We start from the raw sequence: 16,483 nt of genomic DNA on the forward strand, positions 1-16,483 counted from the left end.
TTTTATTAAACTAAAAAAATTTACCCACAATTTACCCAATATTTATTTTTCATGGTGATTAATTTGAAAATAATACTTTCAAATTTTTCTCTTAATATATTATTTTTAAATTTTTATTTAATTTTTTTATATTTATATTTGATAATATTATCAAAATTTGAATTTTTAGATATATATTAAAAATCATAATTAAATTAAAAAATAAACAAATATAAAAAAATAATGTTATAATAATTTATTCTATAAATTATAAGAACATCCTGAAAAATAAGATACTAATAAAAAATTAATTGGATATAACTTATGCTAATTACTTATAATGTTTTTTATATTCAAAATTTTACTAGATATTTATAAAATTTGAAGCTATATAAAATATAAATAGTAGATATATAAAAAACTTTAAAACAAAAACCAAGATAGTTAAACATGAACAAAACAAAAGGTAGAGTTACCATTGAGTCCTAAATAGACGTCATTTTTATGTGATTATATAATTTAAGATAAACAAATATATATCAACTTGTAATTTTGAATTTAGGGACGTGTTTAAAGATTGTAATGTAATGTATAATTAATTTATTTTTATTATTATTTAAATTTAATTTGATAATTTGAACAACGGGTAAGCGGGTACCCTGCGGGTATACCCGTACCCGCGGGTAAGGGTAAGAGTATGATTTTTCTTACCCTGAAGGGTACGGGTATGGGGTAGGGGTTACCGGTACGGGTGAGGGTTTTGGCATACCCTACCCATACCTTACCCATTGTCATCCCTATTGGTGGTATTGAAAGACTAGAATTGCCTAAATATCATAAGTATGTCGACATGTGACTTATTAGTCCATAATTATTTTAAACTAAGTCAACAATATTTGCTGAATTTTGTGTGAATAATTTCAACAATTACTGTTGTTAAGAAAATCCTCCTGATATATTTCACGTTTATTTGAATTGCACTAATTTGTTTGGAAATTTTAGTATGTATTACTCATTGAAAGCTTTTGCAGAAAATGTCAGAAATAGCGTACTCGCATGGTGCTCTTGTATTGGTGGATAACAGTATTTTGTCTCCAGTTCTGTGTCAGCTTTTGAAGCTTGGAGTAGTTTTATGCATGAACCTGTAAAATCATTTAGGATTTAGAAAGTTGTTTTCCTGCATCGAATTGTTAGATAGTCTATTATCTTATCCCCTTGTTGTAGACATTGTCATGACCTCAGCTACTAAATTTATATCTGGCCACAGTGATGTTACAGTAGGAATTCTTGCAGTGAAGGAAAAAAGGTTAGTGAATTTATTATTATAATTACTATTATTCTGTTGATTAGCATGGAATTAAAAGCATGTGAATGAACTTAAACAACTGGCTTCTTTCAAGTTTGGCTGAACAAATAGTGTTTCTACAAAATGCGGAAGGCTCTGCATTAGCACCATTCGACTGTTGGCTCTTACTACGAGGTATCAGGACAATGGCTTTGCGCCTAGAAAAGCAACATGTGCTAATAACCACTTTTACTCCTTGATTCTTGTTTCTGGAACTTAATTAGTACCACATTTGAGCTAATTTCTCCACACCTTTTAACCTTTTTGGCAAAAACTTCGTGTTTCCTTTCTCCTCTCTTTTCGAGGGGCAAAGTTACCATCGGCATTCAGGTTCTTATTGGATAAAACTATCAGTTATCTCCCAGTGAACAAACTGTAAAATGCATGCTAATATCATGCGTGCATAATTGATAGGAAATCATAGTTAATCCAATGCCAAACTTGCACAAATAATGCAGAGTGACTGAACATACCTCTTAAAAGGAAATATTACTTGTTAAAATCCTACAAAATTATGGTACAGGCTGATTTCTGGAAGATTAAAATCAGAATTTTGTAGACCCTCATCACCATGGTGCTTCTGGATTTGCTAGGAAAAGAACAGTTAATGATGGTCCCGTAAAAATTTTCGTAGAAAAGAATCTAGCAACCTGGTCTCTAAGATCTGTATACTTCAAAAAAATGTGTATGAATTTAAAACCACTTTATCATGCTGGTGAATCTTGTGAGATGGTTGTCCGCGTAGAAATTAAAAATCTCTCCATTTTATCGGCTTTGGAAATGTATATTATCTGCACAAATGTGATCGTATGCTAGTATTTAACTAGTTTTTATTTGATCTGTTAGTGTTACATTCATCAAAAATAGACCTGGTAATGCTGCACACCTCCAAGCTACACTATTACCCAATGTACTCCTTCCATGATCGATAAAGAAGCTTGTTGGCTACTTGTTTTAACGTCCGACTGACAATTGTTGTTTATTATTGCCAGAGTAAATTGTTTGCATCGGTGACATGAACTTTCTTTCACAAACAGGAAAGTGTTTAGAGGATAGCTGAATTCTTATCATCTCACCCAAGGGTGACGAAAGTGAACTATCCCGGACTTCCTTCTCACCCTGGGCACAAATTACACTTTTCTCAGGTATTTTGAAACTGCATCAAAATGGCAGATAAGAAATGGAAAACAATACCTAATTCTATTCTTCCTCCACATCTTGCAGGCAACAGGTGCTGGTTCTATACTTAGTTTTTTTACTAGATCAAATGCTCTCTCCAAGCACACAGCTGAGAAAACAAAGTACTTCAGCATTACTGTCAGTTTTGGTAATTATTGATATGTTTATTTGACTTAGAATGAATCACGTATCATCAAGTGTTATTTAGTGACCAGTTTGTAATGCAAAACTCATATTTTCGTATTTCAGGAGGCATGAACTCACTTATTAGCTTGTCATACTTCATGTCCCACGCGAGCATTCATCCTGAAAAGCTGGAGGCCCAGGGCTTGACCAAAGACCTTGTTCGAATCTCTGTCGGAATTGAGGATGTAGATGATTTCACTTGCGACTTTAGACTATTCAATTACAAATGGACCAAAGTAATACTTGAATACAACCCAGTCTTTATCTGTCAGCAATGTGGGAAAGTGTTTTTCATGTGACAAGCTGCTATCCATCTATTCTTGCACTTATATGCTAAATAAATTGATGCCATATTACATTGTTATCCTGCATGTTAGATGGTTTTTATCAGGACTGAACCAGCCGGCCGGTTTTAAGAATTAAGACCTATCCGGTCCAAATGAAAAATCCGGATTTGGACAAACCTGGGATTGAACAGGTAACCGGCCGGTCGGACCTGTGGTTCCGTGTCCAGGTTTGTGTTATTTTTTGTTTACTTCAACAAAGAGTTAATTAATTTATTTATTATGAGTGATGAGTTGTTTTCAAATATATATAGCTCAGTTGATTAGAGCACCTCAAGTAAGTGGGGGTGGTTTGAGTTCTATTCTCATTTAAAAGGATGCAATGTTTTTATATAAATTTACGTAGTTTTCAGAAATAAAAATTCCTGGTCCTTTTAAAATGTATTATTTTTTAAAAAAATTATTATTTCATTCTAAAGTCATTTGGTGAAGTAATCTAAGCAATGCTTTTGATGACTTAGAATTAGGAGATGCTTCTAATTATGAAGTCACAACACTGATCCAAATTTATAGATTTGAGCATGTTTCTTTGTTGTGTGGTTCATGTTCATGGTTTAATTTTACGAAGATGTGAACATTTTTATGTTTCGGTTGTGTATTTCATGTTTTAATTTGCAAAGATTTGAATATGTTGATGTTGATGTTTACGCTACTAGGTGTACTTGAACTTAGTGTATTTGGATATTTATTCACGTGACATAATTAAAGCGTTAAAAGTCATGTGATATTTATTTTTTTGTTATACATAATTAAAATATAAATATATTTTAATAACATTAAGTGACCATGGTTTAACTTGATTGAATTGATTGATCTTGACTCTTGATTTTTTTGGATCAAAGCCCAATCCTGTTTTTGAAAAACTTGGTTTTATATTATTAGATGATTTGACGTAAACCACTCATAAATTCTCAATATTATGGCACTCATTTGAGAAAATTAGACTTAAATTAGAAGCAAAAGTAAAAATTAATCATGATTAACTCATCTAATAACAAACTAGCGAATAAACTTAGGAAAGGTATATTAGTAATCTATATATTTATATTAGGGCTTGTTTGGATTGATTTTTGGAAAACCCGAAATGTTTTTTTTTCCTGAGTTCAGAAAAAAGTGCTTTTAGAAAAAACACTTATGAGAAAAAGTTTTTTAAGGTTATAAAAATACTTTCTATATTTATTTATTTAAACATAAAAATACAGAAAAGCTCGAGAAGCATTTTCTAAACATTCTTCTATCAAATAAAAAAAAACATTTTTTTTAAACCAGCCAAAGGGCATGTATATAAATAATAAAATTATATAAAATAGATAAAAGAATATATATTCATGGAGTGAATTATACAATCATCAAATACCATGTAAAAAATTGAAAATATGGTTGAAACTCACTTATTTGGATTGAAATTTTAATATTATGTGTTGTGTTTTTTTTTCAAAAAAAAAATTGGTGCCTATTATTATTATTATTATTATTATTATTATTATTTTGATGAAATGTTGACAAGCCATGTTAGGGATATACATAAATATAGAATTATTATCTAAACACATTTATACTCTTGGCATATATTCTCATGGATTTGAAACCATTCTATATAAAAGATCTGATGACAATAGACCAAAACATCATTAATAATCTATGATTATTATTAAAACTATATCTAGCATAATTTATTTTTTTATATGAGAAAATTTGGAACCATAACTTTGGATTAAATGGGATCTATATCAATAATATTTATTATTATTATTTACTATTTTTAATTAAAGAAAAAACAAGAAAAGGAAAAGAGACCAACTTGATTCTTTTTAGATAATCTGACAATCCTTATCAGCCGCCAGTCTTTCTAGAGCCACAAAATTTTAAAAGAAAAAAAAATTAAAAGAAAGAAGAAAAAGGGGGAGAAAAAAAAAAGGAAAAATTCAAAAGGCAGCAATGAATGAAAAGTGACAAATAAAAAGTGATACATGTGACAGAGATAATTGAGATGTATAAAGTAGTTTTACTAATATACATGTAGTTATTTATCAATTAATCAATTTCATTTTTTTTTAAGAAACTTCTAGATTCGAGTCTAATTAATAATTAATGAATAAAATGATTGTTATTTATGTTATAAATTATTTTTGCTAAGTTAAATAATTTAGAATAATTTAAGATACTAGAATAATCCTATATGCTATTAATACGTGTGAATATATAAATTATATTCTTTATATATACTTTTCTAATTATTTAAATTTCATATGCACCACTAGTATTATTTTAGCTTTTTCTACATGACTTTTTAAATATTTTGAGTTATAACCCATTATAAAATGTTTATATTTTTATAAACTATGTATTCATTATCATTATTATTATTATTACATTTATACCCCTACCCTAGATACTGAGAGAATAAATTTGAAGTTTTTTTTTGGCTAATGACCTCACTGAATCTAAATTTTAGATGAGGGTACATATGTTGAAGTATTAGCTTAATGTTTATCTACATCCTTAACAGTTAAATAATTTAATGTAATAAAAGTTATAAATATATATATATATATATATATATATATATATATATATATATATATATATATATAGAGCATCGATCTCAGATACACGCTCACGTTTCAGTAACCTGCAATACAGATTCGTAATCGCTGAACGCTGTTTTACGCCGTGATTTCAATCCAATGGCTCTAGCACTATTTAAGAAATGTAAGACTGTCGTGCTTTATGAACAATATACAGTAAAAAGTGGGATGAATAGTATTTTCCAAAATTAAATTAATCAGCTCGATTAACACAAAATTAGCTCTCAATGTACATTATCTTAATTCTATTGTTGCTGTCTGTGGACGTCTGTGTACATCTGTGTACGTCCACAGAAACCTTTTCTCACACATATATATATATATATATATATATATATATATATGAATCTCAACTTGTAAATCCTATTGTTTTGTTGATGTTTATGTGTATATATTCTCTTAATCTTCATATATTCTCTTAATTTTCTAGGATTTTATGGAATATGAAATAATAATATTTTCTTTTTTTCAGTTTATTTTATTGATATATACAAATGAACTCCAAAAGCTTAAAAATAAAAAATAAAAGAGAAGGAAAAGAAAAGGTTCAATGATTTTATAGAAGAACCAAACCAAAAGAAAAGGTCATAAGGACATGAAGGGGACATTTCAATGCCCTTTTTAGGTTTGCTTTCAATAGGAATTTCAAATGTATTAATTACAAAAATTTAATGATTTTTTGTTTGTTCAAATTTATTTATTTTTAAAAAAATAGATAAATTGTCCAAAATGCACAAGGAAGAAAAACGGACACAAGTAAAATGAGTTCAAACCAAAATTACGAATATGCAAAAAAGATAAGAATCATTCAAAATCTGCAGGGGATTTAAAAGAAATAACTGTTGAAAAATTATACATTTGTGACCCCTGTCAATTTTGGGTCTCAAAAGTTTTTAATTATGTCAACTATTGAAAGAAAGTTCTCATCAGCAACAAGAGAGAAGTATTAAAAATTTAAGTTATGTTTGATAATAGTCAAAAAAATTTTTATGGTTTAAGTCTCTTCAAGTCCTATTTGTGGATGACCAAAAATCAAACTTATAAAATGTACAAACGACTAAGAGTTGGTTTTCAACTATATCTATTTTTTTGTTTTTTGTATGTTTTTCATGAAAATAAAACAAAATCAATTTGGAATGTTTGTTTTATTTATTAAATTACATACATATATCTAATATTTTCATATGTCATAAATAAGTTTATTTTGGGCATTTTGTAATATGTTGACCAACCAATGTAAATTTTTTGTTAAGGTAAACATCCATAAAATTCTAAAAATGAATAATAACGAGTGTAGAATAGTCTAGAACAAGCAAAATAGAATCCACCAAGGTTTAATATAAAAAATAGAAAATTCAACGAAGATAGTAAGATGTACATTATTTAAAAGCAAACTTTTAAAAATTCGTAAAACTATGGTTTTATTTTTATATTTAAGTTATTTAAATAATTTTTGGGTAATCATTCATTAACAAAAACACCCATGTTGCATTAATCCCATTTGAGGGAATTAAGGGAAAAAAAGTTATCTTTATTTATTTTTGGAAATTTGGTATGAATTCATTAATTTTATCCACACTGGATTTTATTTTTCCAAATTTTTTAAAACCACAATTTAATATCATCAAAAGGGTATTAAAGGAACTATATAACTTTGCCTATCTATGGTAAATTTAAGTTAATCCGTGTACTACCCAAATTGGATTTTTTTTTTTACCAAATGTAAAAATAAAATTCCAAAAATTAAAAATATATTAATGATGATAAATAAGCTCATTTATTTTAGGAAATATTAACTTGATGCACTAATTTAATCCACATCCACGAAATAAATTTTATTTCCTAAATTATTTCTTCATAATACAATACAATCAAATAAAAAAAAACTAATTTAACTGTTTTTTTAAAAGATTAAAGTTTATCTAATCATTTCCTTTCAAATTAAAATTCAGTAAATATAAGGAATTACAATGAAGGGTATCACTGGAACTAAAATTTTAAATTAGTTTCTAAAAATCAAGGAATTTTAATATCCAAACTGAAAATTTCCTAGATTTTATAATTTCAAAAGTAAAATAAATAAAATAAATTAAAAGGGTATAATTGGAAAAAGGAAGTGATAATAATTAGGAAAAAAAGAGGACGTTGAGATTGAGATAAAAATAAAACAATAAAACAAAAAAGGAGCGTTTTTTTTATTTTCTTGGACGTTGTCTTCTCGACGCTCTCGACCGCGAGGGATCGAAATCGCCGGCCGGAGCTCCGCCCTGAAACCCTAACCCTAAACCTAGCTCTAGACGGAGAGCTTTGGTGCGGTGGTGGACGCCGGTGAAAAGGCCTTGGTTTTCTGGACAGAGGGAGATGAAGGGCCTCTTCAAGTCCAAGCCGCGCACGCCTGCTGAGCTTGTGCGCCAGGCCAGAGAGCTTCTTGTGTATATGGACCTTAATGGCACTTCCCGTGAGGGCAAGCGTGAGGAGAAGGTTTGTTCATCCTTATCTTGGATGGTTTTCGTTTTCTGATCTATTTTGGGTGTTTAGTTGAATTGATGCGGTGCATTATTGTTTTTGTTGAAGTGAGATGGGATTTGGTTTTTGATTTGTTTTTTTATTGTGAATTATGTGATTTTGGATTTTTGGAGTTCGATTTTGTTAAGTTTTTTATGGATATGAAAAAAAATGTTCCTTTCTTATGTAGGATGATCTTATGATCCGTAGCTTGGTTGATTTTAGGATAAATTAAGAGTATTTGATATGTTTCACCGCTTTATTTTGTACTCTGACGTTGATTGCTAGATCAATTGATGCTTATAATATGAGGTGATTTTTGTGCGTTGACTGGGTTAATACCTGGAAACGTTTCTCTTGTTTGACCTGTGAGAAAGGATTAGGTGGGATGTGAAGAGGGGAATTAATTTCTCTTGAATCTGTGGGTGATATATTCAAGAAACTGTTGCCAAGTGTTTGATCAGATGTATTATTGCATACCATTGTTGCTGTTACATGAAATAAGTTATGAAGAATTTGTGGATGTACTTCTTCCTTTAAAGAATTGATTAAATTGAGTTTCTCTGAATTGGTGAGATGCTTGTGGTGAAATCTACTGTTTCTTGAATGCTACGTAAATTCAGTATAATGTGCATATTTATAAGTTTTTGTTCAGAGCCTTGTATGGAGCTAATAGTGACTAATTCTGATAAGTCCTGTGAATGGAAATTTGACGATGAACCAGTGTCTTGGTCATTTGGAGATGGGCTTTTGGCTTGAATAGATAAAAAATCTATTCCTTTTTAGTGTAGAATGTCTAATACCCTAGCTTGCTTGGCTTGTGTTTTACCTATTTATTTTATTCTCTGCTGTCAATTGGTAGATCAATTGATACTTACAATATAAGGCAATTCATAAATTTTTTTTCTTCACTTTTATATTTATGTGAAAGAAATGGATTAACCAGAGGATAGTTTGATTATCTCAAATCTCTTGATGATACTCAATAACCTACTTATCCAGACATATTGTTGCAAACATAAAAATATTGTCCAAGAAAATTAATTGTTTTTGTTGTTGTGTGAAATAATGTACGGATAGCTTGTGGATGTAACTGCCACCATTGAAGTAAGTTAAATGTATCTACATGGGTGATCAGCTTTTTAGTGAAATCTTCTGGTTTCTTGAACCCTTGGCACTTGTAGTATAACATGGATCTATGTTCTTATACGCAAATAGATAAGCTTTTTTCAAAGTCTCAGATGTTAATAGTGACAAATGTTGGTAAATCCTATGGAGGGAAATTTAATGATGAGACAATACTTAGATTAAGTATATGCTGGAGAAACTTAAGAGATTCAGATTGGTAAGTTCATCATCTAAATTATGCTTGATCCATGTACCAGAAAACCAGATGCAGGAAGGAATGCATGTAAGAGCAAGAACAAGCTTAGATGATGACAATGAATACAACTTCATTCTTTATAATATTAAATAGCTTTTGAAAATGGTGTGAACCTTTAATTTAAAATGGTTGTTACCCATGTTCTTTTATCTCTTGATTGGTTAAATAATAAAAATTCATACAAAAATTCACTTAAAATGGTAATAGTTTTCAGTTTGTGGGGGTTTTGCATGTATCTGCATGTGAATGATGAACTGATGCTTGATGTTGTGGTTAATCTGGAAGGCATTGGTCTTTCACGATCTCAACATCTTTCTTATGCTCTCCTTTTTAGTTTAGTATTGTTTCTTCACTTATCCATGCCATTCATTCTTTCCTCCTAGGAAAGATTGGGGCATGTCATTGCATACTACCCTACCATGAATTTCCATCTGTTGTCTTGGGCTGAACCTTGGGATTTGATGGCAGACTTGAAAAGCCACCTGCAAATGCTTTATACCCAAGCATTATGGTGAGCCAAGCATGCCTAAGAGTAAAATTGTCCCCTTGATATTACTTGCATAAGATGGTCTTGAATTCTTTTAATTCCAAAAATGGGTTATATAAGGCTACTTTTATACATTTATATGCTTGAAAAGTGTATACATATGTGCACACCTTTCTTCATAGCACCTGTTTGTGTTACAAGAAAATATAATTTTAGTGAATGTAAAAAATCTAATTATGTGAAATTAGTGCAGTTTTTTATTAATTCATTTGTTGGTAAAGAACAATTAAAGAATTCAAAGTTACTCTTTGTAGAATGAGGGGAGTCCATTAGAGAAGAAATTTATCAGTCCTTCCAATAAGTATTTGTAATTGTATTGATAGTAGATTGTGTATGCATTTAAGTTAAAACATAGGTTCCAATTTTTGCATGGTCAAGGATGTGAGTATAAGAATTGGATTATGATGCGTCATGTTGAAGAATTCAAAATTTTAAAAAATCTTGGAATATTGGGGTCATCAAATTCATCTTGACTCCAGCACTTGAATTTATTAGAGGGATACACATTAGACAGTGTATGGCTAACAATTTATTGTGGACATTCACTTGTTTCAAGGTAGTCAATTATAGCCATTTTTTGGGAAGAAAAAGATAATTAATCAAGAATACTATTGCCTTCCTTCTAGTTGCCATGCAAATCATGCTCTAACTCCAATTGTTGTAGAAGCGGGGGCATTTTTTAAAAATCTCACTTTGTGATTTTGGCTTTGTTTGCTTGTTTAGATGGTCTTTACTACCTTAGGCCAATCTTTATCAATTGTCTTTTTTTTTCTGACAGTTGTTTCCTTGGCGCAGATAGCAGAATTGAATAAAACTATCCGGGAGTTGAAATCAATCCTATATGGAAACAGTGAATCTGAGCCAGTTTCAGAAGCTTGTGTACAATTGACTCAGGAATTCTTCCGGGAGAACACTTTGCGCCTATTAATTGTTTGTCTTCCTAAACTAAACTTAGAGGTAAACACATCAAGCATGTTTCTGTTCCATGGAACCATTGTGGATGGCTCACTGTATATATGAAAATGCAAGTTTGTGCATGCTCCATTCAATCTATAATTCTGCCATTATTATAGTCATTTGTTCCCTCATTATACTCTGTTCTTATAAACTTGTTATCCTTGCTTTCAAGTGGTATGTGTTCCCTATCAAATATGGTTTTATATATGCAAGGAATTGGTTATGTTATCTTCTTTTTGTTTCAATATACTGTAGCTGTGAATCATTTATTAAGATTGTCCTTTTGTAGGCTCGTAAGGATGCCACTCAAGTTGTTGCAAATTTGCAAAGGCAACAAGTTCATTCACGGTTGATTGCTTCGGATTACCTGGAAGCAAATAAAGATCTTATGGATATTTTAGTTGCCGGGTGAGCTCAGCTATTTAAACTTTCTTGATTTGGATAGAGATCAATTCTTCTATGACATCTTGCTGGTCATTGAAAGTAAAATTACTACTTGCAAATGAATATAGTAGTGTAAACTGATGTTATATTGATCTCTAACTTTCATTTTCCTGAAGATAAGAAGCTTGTTGGATATAATGATTATTTGGTATGTTTGAATTTAAGCATAATGTCTGAATTGTCATTGTTTCTTTTTGCCCTTGGTGGCTGATGCTTTTGGAAGTGTGTCTATTGTGGATAATAAATGGAGCAACTGCCTGCTATCTTTAAGTGATTTGTTGTTATATTAGCTCTAGTTGAATAAACTAAGCAATTAAAGATTCTGCATAGCTGAAATTGAGTGAGTTTTTTACATTTTTGTTTTGCGTTATATTATCAAGTAATATTTTATGATTCATTCTAAAAATGGTAGGGAGGACTTAACCCTTGAATATGTTAAAAATATAGGATTGTGCTGTGTGGTGGCAATTATATAAGCTTTTGTCTGAGTTTAAGAAAGATGGTGCTCACATTTCAGCATTACTAAGTGCTGGAGTATTTGGTGTTCCTAAGATCTACTGCTTTGCTGCCATTGTTCTCTTGGATTTTCCTTTTCCTCTTTTATTTTGTAGTAGTTGTGCCCTTTCTACCTTGATTTAAGGTGATGCAATTTTTTTGATCTTTGCTAGGGCCATAGCAAAGAAAGCAGTCACAGCTCAGTATTATTGATCAAGCTGTATAATGTTAATCAATTACTGCAATTTGTCATCTAGATTTTTCCCCTTTTAAGACATAAGATGCAATCCTTTTTACACTAGCTTATTTCACTTGAATTTCTTTCTTTATATCTATATAATTGGCAGATTTATGTCCCACATAACAGGATGGTGCATGAACTGATGAGATTAAATTCTGCAGGTATGATAACATGGACATTGCTTTACATTATGGTGCTATGTTAAGGGAGTGCATTCGTCATCAAAGTATAGCAAGGTATCTTTTCTTTTTCTATGCCTTCTTTAGACAGCTTTTCTTGATTGTTAGTGTTATCATTGTGTTCTTGAAAGTGAATCCTTGTTGGTCAAATCAATGCTTGTAACTTCTCCATGGTCCAAACATATTGCTAGTGTCAACTCTCTTGAAGCCTTTCTTCAAGACCTATTTTCGGAAGGCTTTATGTTATGGGAAGATTTTCATGATGGTTTGAATTTTAGACAGCTAAGTCATGGAACTTGACTTGGTGATGTGTTTGGCATCATGAACCTGCTGACCGATGGACTTGATTGTGCATATGAGGTTTTCCCAAGGGAATGTTATCTTATTTGCATTTTATTCATTTTCTATTGGTTTTAATCATCTTGTGACTTGGCAATTTACATGCCCTTGAGGAGAAACACCTTTTATGGCTGAAATTATATCCTTTACCTGAGATAGATTAAGTTGAGTTTTAATCCGTTGTATATTGGATACCGGGATAAGGTATATAAGTACATCCGATCTTCATCGAGGTGAACTTTATTGTTAAAGTACTCAAAAAAGGACTATGTTTATTGTGATTTTGATCATGATTACTGAAATTCTATCATGAATATTATCAACACTTATCCAATAAACTGCAGATTCTTGTTAATTGTTTTTGGCTGTTGACAGATATGTCTTGGAGTCGGAACACATAAAGAAGTTCTTTGATTATATACAGCTCCCCAATTTTGACATAGCATCAGATGCCTCTGCAACTTTCAAGGTCTGCTTTCTGTAGCCTTTTATTTGATTCAGTCTCTGTGTGTTTTTCCATTTCAATGCTTGAAGTTTGACCCCAACATTATTTGATTGCAAAATCAAGATTCTGGTAAGAGAGGAGAGGCAATTTGCATCTTCCTGCTTTTCACAGCCCCAACATTAGTCTTCTCTGTAGGGCTTGTCCTGTCTGCATACCCTATCCCATGCCTTCTCTTTCATGCCACACAGGCACAAACTTTTCACTTGTGGCCTCACCCCCATTGCTTTTCTCCCATGGCATCCGTAGGCACTGGCCTACTCCCACAAGTTTTGTGATGAAACCAGAAAATGTGATGGGCTGAGTTCTGGGAAGAATTTAAGTTCTGAATTTAGGTATTCAAGTTTCCCTTGCTTGCATTTTGAGCCTAATTTAGTAATCTATGCAATCTAAAGCTGACAAACGATAAGACAATGCTTGAGCTGGTCAGTCCCAGCTTGACTAGAACCCTGCAGTTCCCTTCAAACTTCAAATTATACAGTCGTTGCCTGTTCCAGGCTTTCTTGCCAAAAATGAAAAGTGCCAACAATTGCAGCAGTAGCAGCACAGGCCACTGGTTACCATTAACATGATTTGTTTTGTTTTCCTTTTTTATGTGATAACAGTTCTTTAAAGAAGTTTTTTCTTTATAATGAGTTGGCCACATTTTGTAGGCTTCCTCTTGTTTATGATTGCAAATTACCATAATTTTGTTGAGTTGTTGTCTCATTCTATTACAGGAGCTCCTAACAAGGCATAAATCAACGGTGGCAGAATTTCTTTCTAAAAATTATGATTGGGTGAGTGATTCTTTCTTTCTGTGGCCAATCAACTGATAGTGAGTCATAGATGAGTTTGTGAGACACTACCTCCCTAAATGAGGGTCAGGAGTTCACAGTGTTTGTATCACATTTGTCAAAGACTTTTGTTTTTGTTTTTCTAAAAGTCTTTCTTTTTTGTGCGTTTGTACATTTTTTAGTGTTTTATAATGTCATATATCTAATTGGTGGGAGAATCAAATCATGTCTGCTTATTCCATGTTCTCTGTTTACAAAGTTGATGTCCAACTCTCATGCTTCTATTATCATGTTTCTTTAAACTGCAGTTTTTTGCTGAATTCAACTCAAAGCTTTTATCTTCTCCCAATTATATAACTAGAAGGCAAGCTATCAAGGTACGAACTATATCCACTTTAATTGTCGGCTTCTCTAAGAAATCCCTTGAGAGTTCATCTATTCTCTATGTTGCTACTTCATTTTTGGAAGTTGGATGTTTATACTTTTGATAAGTGAAATAAAAGCTATAACTCCAAAAGACATCCGATGCCATTTGTTGCCATTATTTAGCTGTGGGTATTAATTAATTCCCTCCATTTGTGCTCAATGTGTATTGATTTTCTTCAATATTGCTTGAATAAGAACTTATTCTTTGGCTTCATCCCGAACATGCCTCTGTTTATTAACTGGAAAATTTATAAAGTGATTCATTCAACTCTTTTGCATGTTGTTTCAGCTTTTGGGAGATATCTTGCTGGATCGGTCAAATTCTGGGGTTATGACACGATACGTTAGCTCCAAAGATAACTTGATGATTCTAATGAATCTGCTCAGAGTATGAATGTCTTCTTTGAGAGATTTATCTCGATGAGTAATATCGTTTTTAATACATATTTAGGTTAAAAAGTAATCTATGAAATTTCAAACTACATACTTGCTCAATTGGAGTTTGCTCTGTTGTTGATATCATATTTTCCTCTCCATGTTTACTGACCATGTTATTGCCTGCAGATATGTATTGCCTGCAGATATGTATTCTAATTAAAAACAAAACCAAACAAAGAAACATGCTTAGAATACATATATTGCCTGCAGATATGTATTGTCATAATCTGATCGGTCTCATGTCTTTACATTTCCAGGAATCAAGTAAGAATATCCAAATAGAGGCATTTCATGTGTTCAAGGTACAATAGTTACAATTTATTTTGCTTGCGTCCTTGACCGTCACTTTATTTTTATATTATTTTTAGCGTCTTACAATGGCTTGCTTTTTCGATCCTATACTCAGTTATTTGCTGCAAATCAGAACAAGCCACCCGAGATTGTGAGCATATTAGTCACAAACAGGAGCAAACTACTTCGGTTCTTCAGTAGCTTCAAGTTGGATAAAGGTAAGAAAAATTGAAAATACTCTACTTCCTACAATTCTTAATGTCTACAATTTTCTTCATAAATTCGAGTATGCTTTATATGAGTTAAAATTTGGTATCAATACTTAACATTTCTGTTTAAATTCTTCAGTATTCACCAAAGTTGTTAGAATTTAATGTCTGAGTTATAATTTTGATGGTTCTATTTTCTCAGAGGATGAACAGTTTGAAGCAGACAAAGCCCAAGTTGTCAAGGAGATCGCCGCACTATAATACGGAGATTTCTCGGGAGACTAGTCTGTCCGATATCTATCGCTACTTATATTATTGTTGTTTACGTGTACGAAATTTGTAAATTATGAGGATGCTGTGGCACGCACCTTTTATCTTTGATCACTACCGTTGCGGAATGTGCTGAAAATGTGTCTGTCGTAACGCATCCAAGAATTTGAAGATGTGGAGGCTTTGCTTGGTTTATATTTATTTGATTCTGGTCTCTTCACTTCAGCATGTGTAAATGCTTGTTCATTAGACAGAAAAAGTTTATATATGTTCTGTTTAAAAATAAAGGACTTGTCTGTGTGGAAATTGTATGGTGAGATTACATTTGATGAGTTTTGCTTGTGATTTTCATACCTTGTGGTGATGCAGCCTGGCTTTCTACTTTGTGTATGCAAAATGAGATTTTTTTTTATAAAATATAATATATATATATATTAATGAAATGGGAACAAATGAGATTTATTTTTAAAAAGAAATAATATATATATTAATGAAATGGAGACAAATGAGATTTTTTTTAAAATATAATATATATATATATATACATTAATGAAATGTGGACAAGTAATGTGTTAGAGACATACATAGGTATGCGGAGTTACTATCTTAAGATATTTGCACTCTCTCACTTGTGTGAGCTGAGGTTCATACTTGTATTTTAGGTAAGGGCATGAAAACTCTAAACAATTACCAAAATAATAATATGGGTTTTTTGTCTTTTGTTTTTTTAAATTTTATAATATGTAGTTTTTTATATTTGTAAAAAGAGAAAAAACTGTTATTAAACCATTAACAATATTAATTCATATAGGCAAAATCATCATTTCGTTTTGAAAGGATTTATATGGTATATATATAT

At 31.2% G+C, this 16,483-nt stretch overlaps 1 protein-coding gene and 1 pseudogene across 1 annotated transcript; both read left to right on the forward strand.

Annotated features, from left to right (window-relative positions):
* The first annotated feature begins 1,013 nt into the window (after positions 1-1,013).
* LOC120255141 lies at positions 1,014-2,929 on the forward strand (annotated as a pseudogene).
* A 4,871-nt stretch (positions 2,930-7,800) lies between these two features.
* On the forward strand, positions 7,801-15,953 carry LOC120255140 (putative MO25-like protein At5g47540). Its single transcript, XM_039263026.1, has 11 exons — positions 7,801-8,102; positions 10,853-11,014; positions 11,304-11,422; positions 12,356-12,430; positions 13,088-13,181; positions 13,934-13,993; positions 14,299-14,367; positions 14,706-14,804; positions 15,112-15,156; positions 15,261-15,363; positions 15,557-15,953. The coding sequence occupies exons 1-11, from the start codon at positions 7,983-7,985 to the stop codon at positions 15,613-15,615; spliced, it is 1,005 nt and encodes a 334-aa protein (XP_039118960.1). The 5' UTR covers positions 7,801-7,982; the 3' UTR covers positions 15,616-15,953.
* Positions 15,954-16,483: the final 530 nt, after the last annotated feature.

Source organism: Dioscorea cayenensis, unplaced genomic scaffold (genome assembly GCF_009730915.1).
Source record: "Dioscorea cayenensis subsp. rotundata cultivar TDr96_F1 unplaced genomic scaffold, TDr96_F1_v2_PseudoChromosome.rev07_lg8_w22 25.fasta BLBR01000863.1, whole genome shotgun sequence".
In the NCBI taxonomy this organism is placed as follows: domain Eukaryota; kingdom Viridiplantae; phylum Streptophyta; class Magnoliopsida; order Dioscoreales; family Dioscoreaceae; genus Dioscorea; species Dioscorea cayenensis.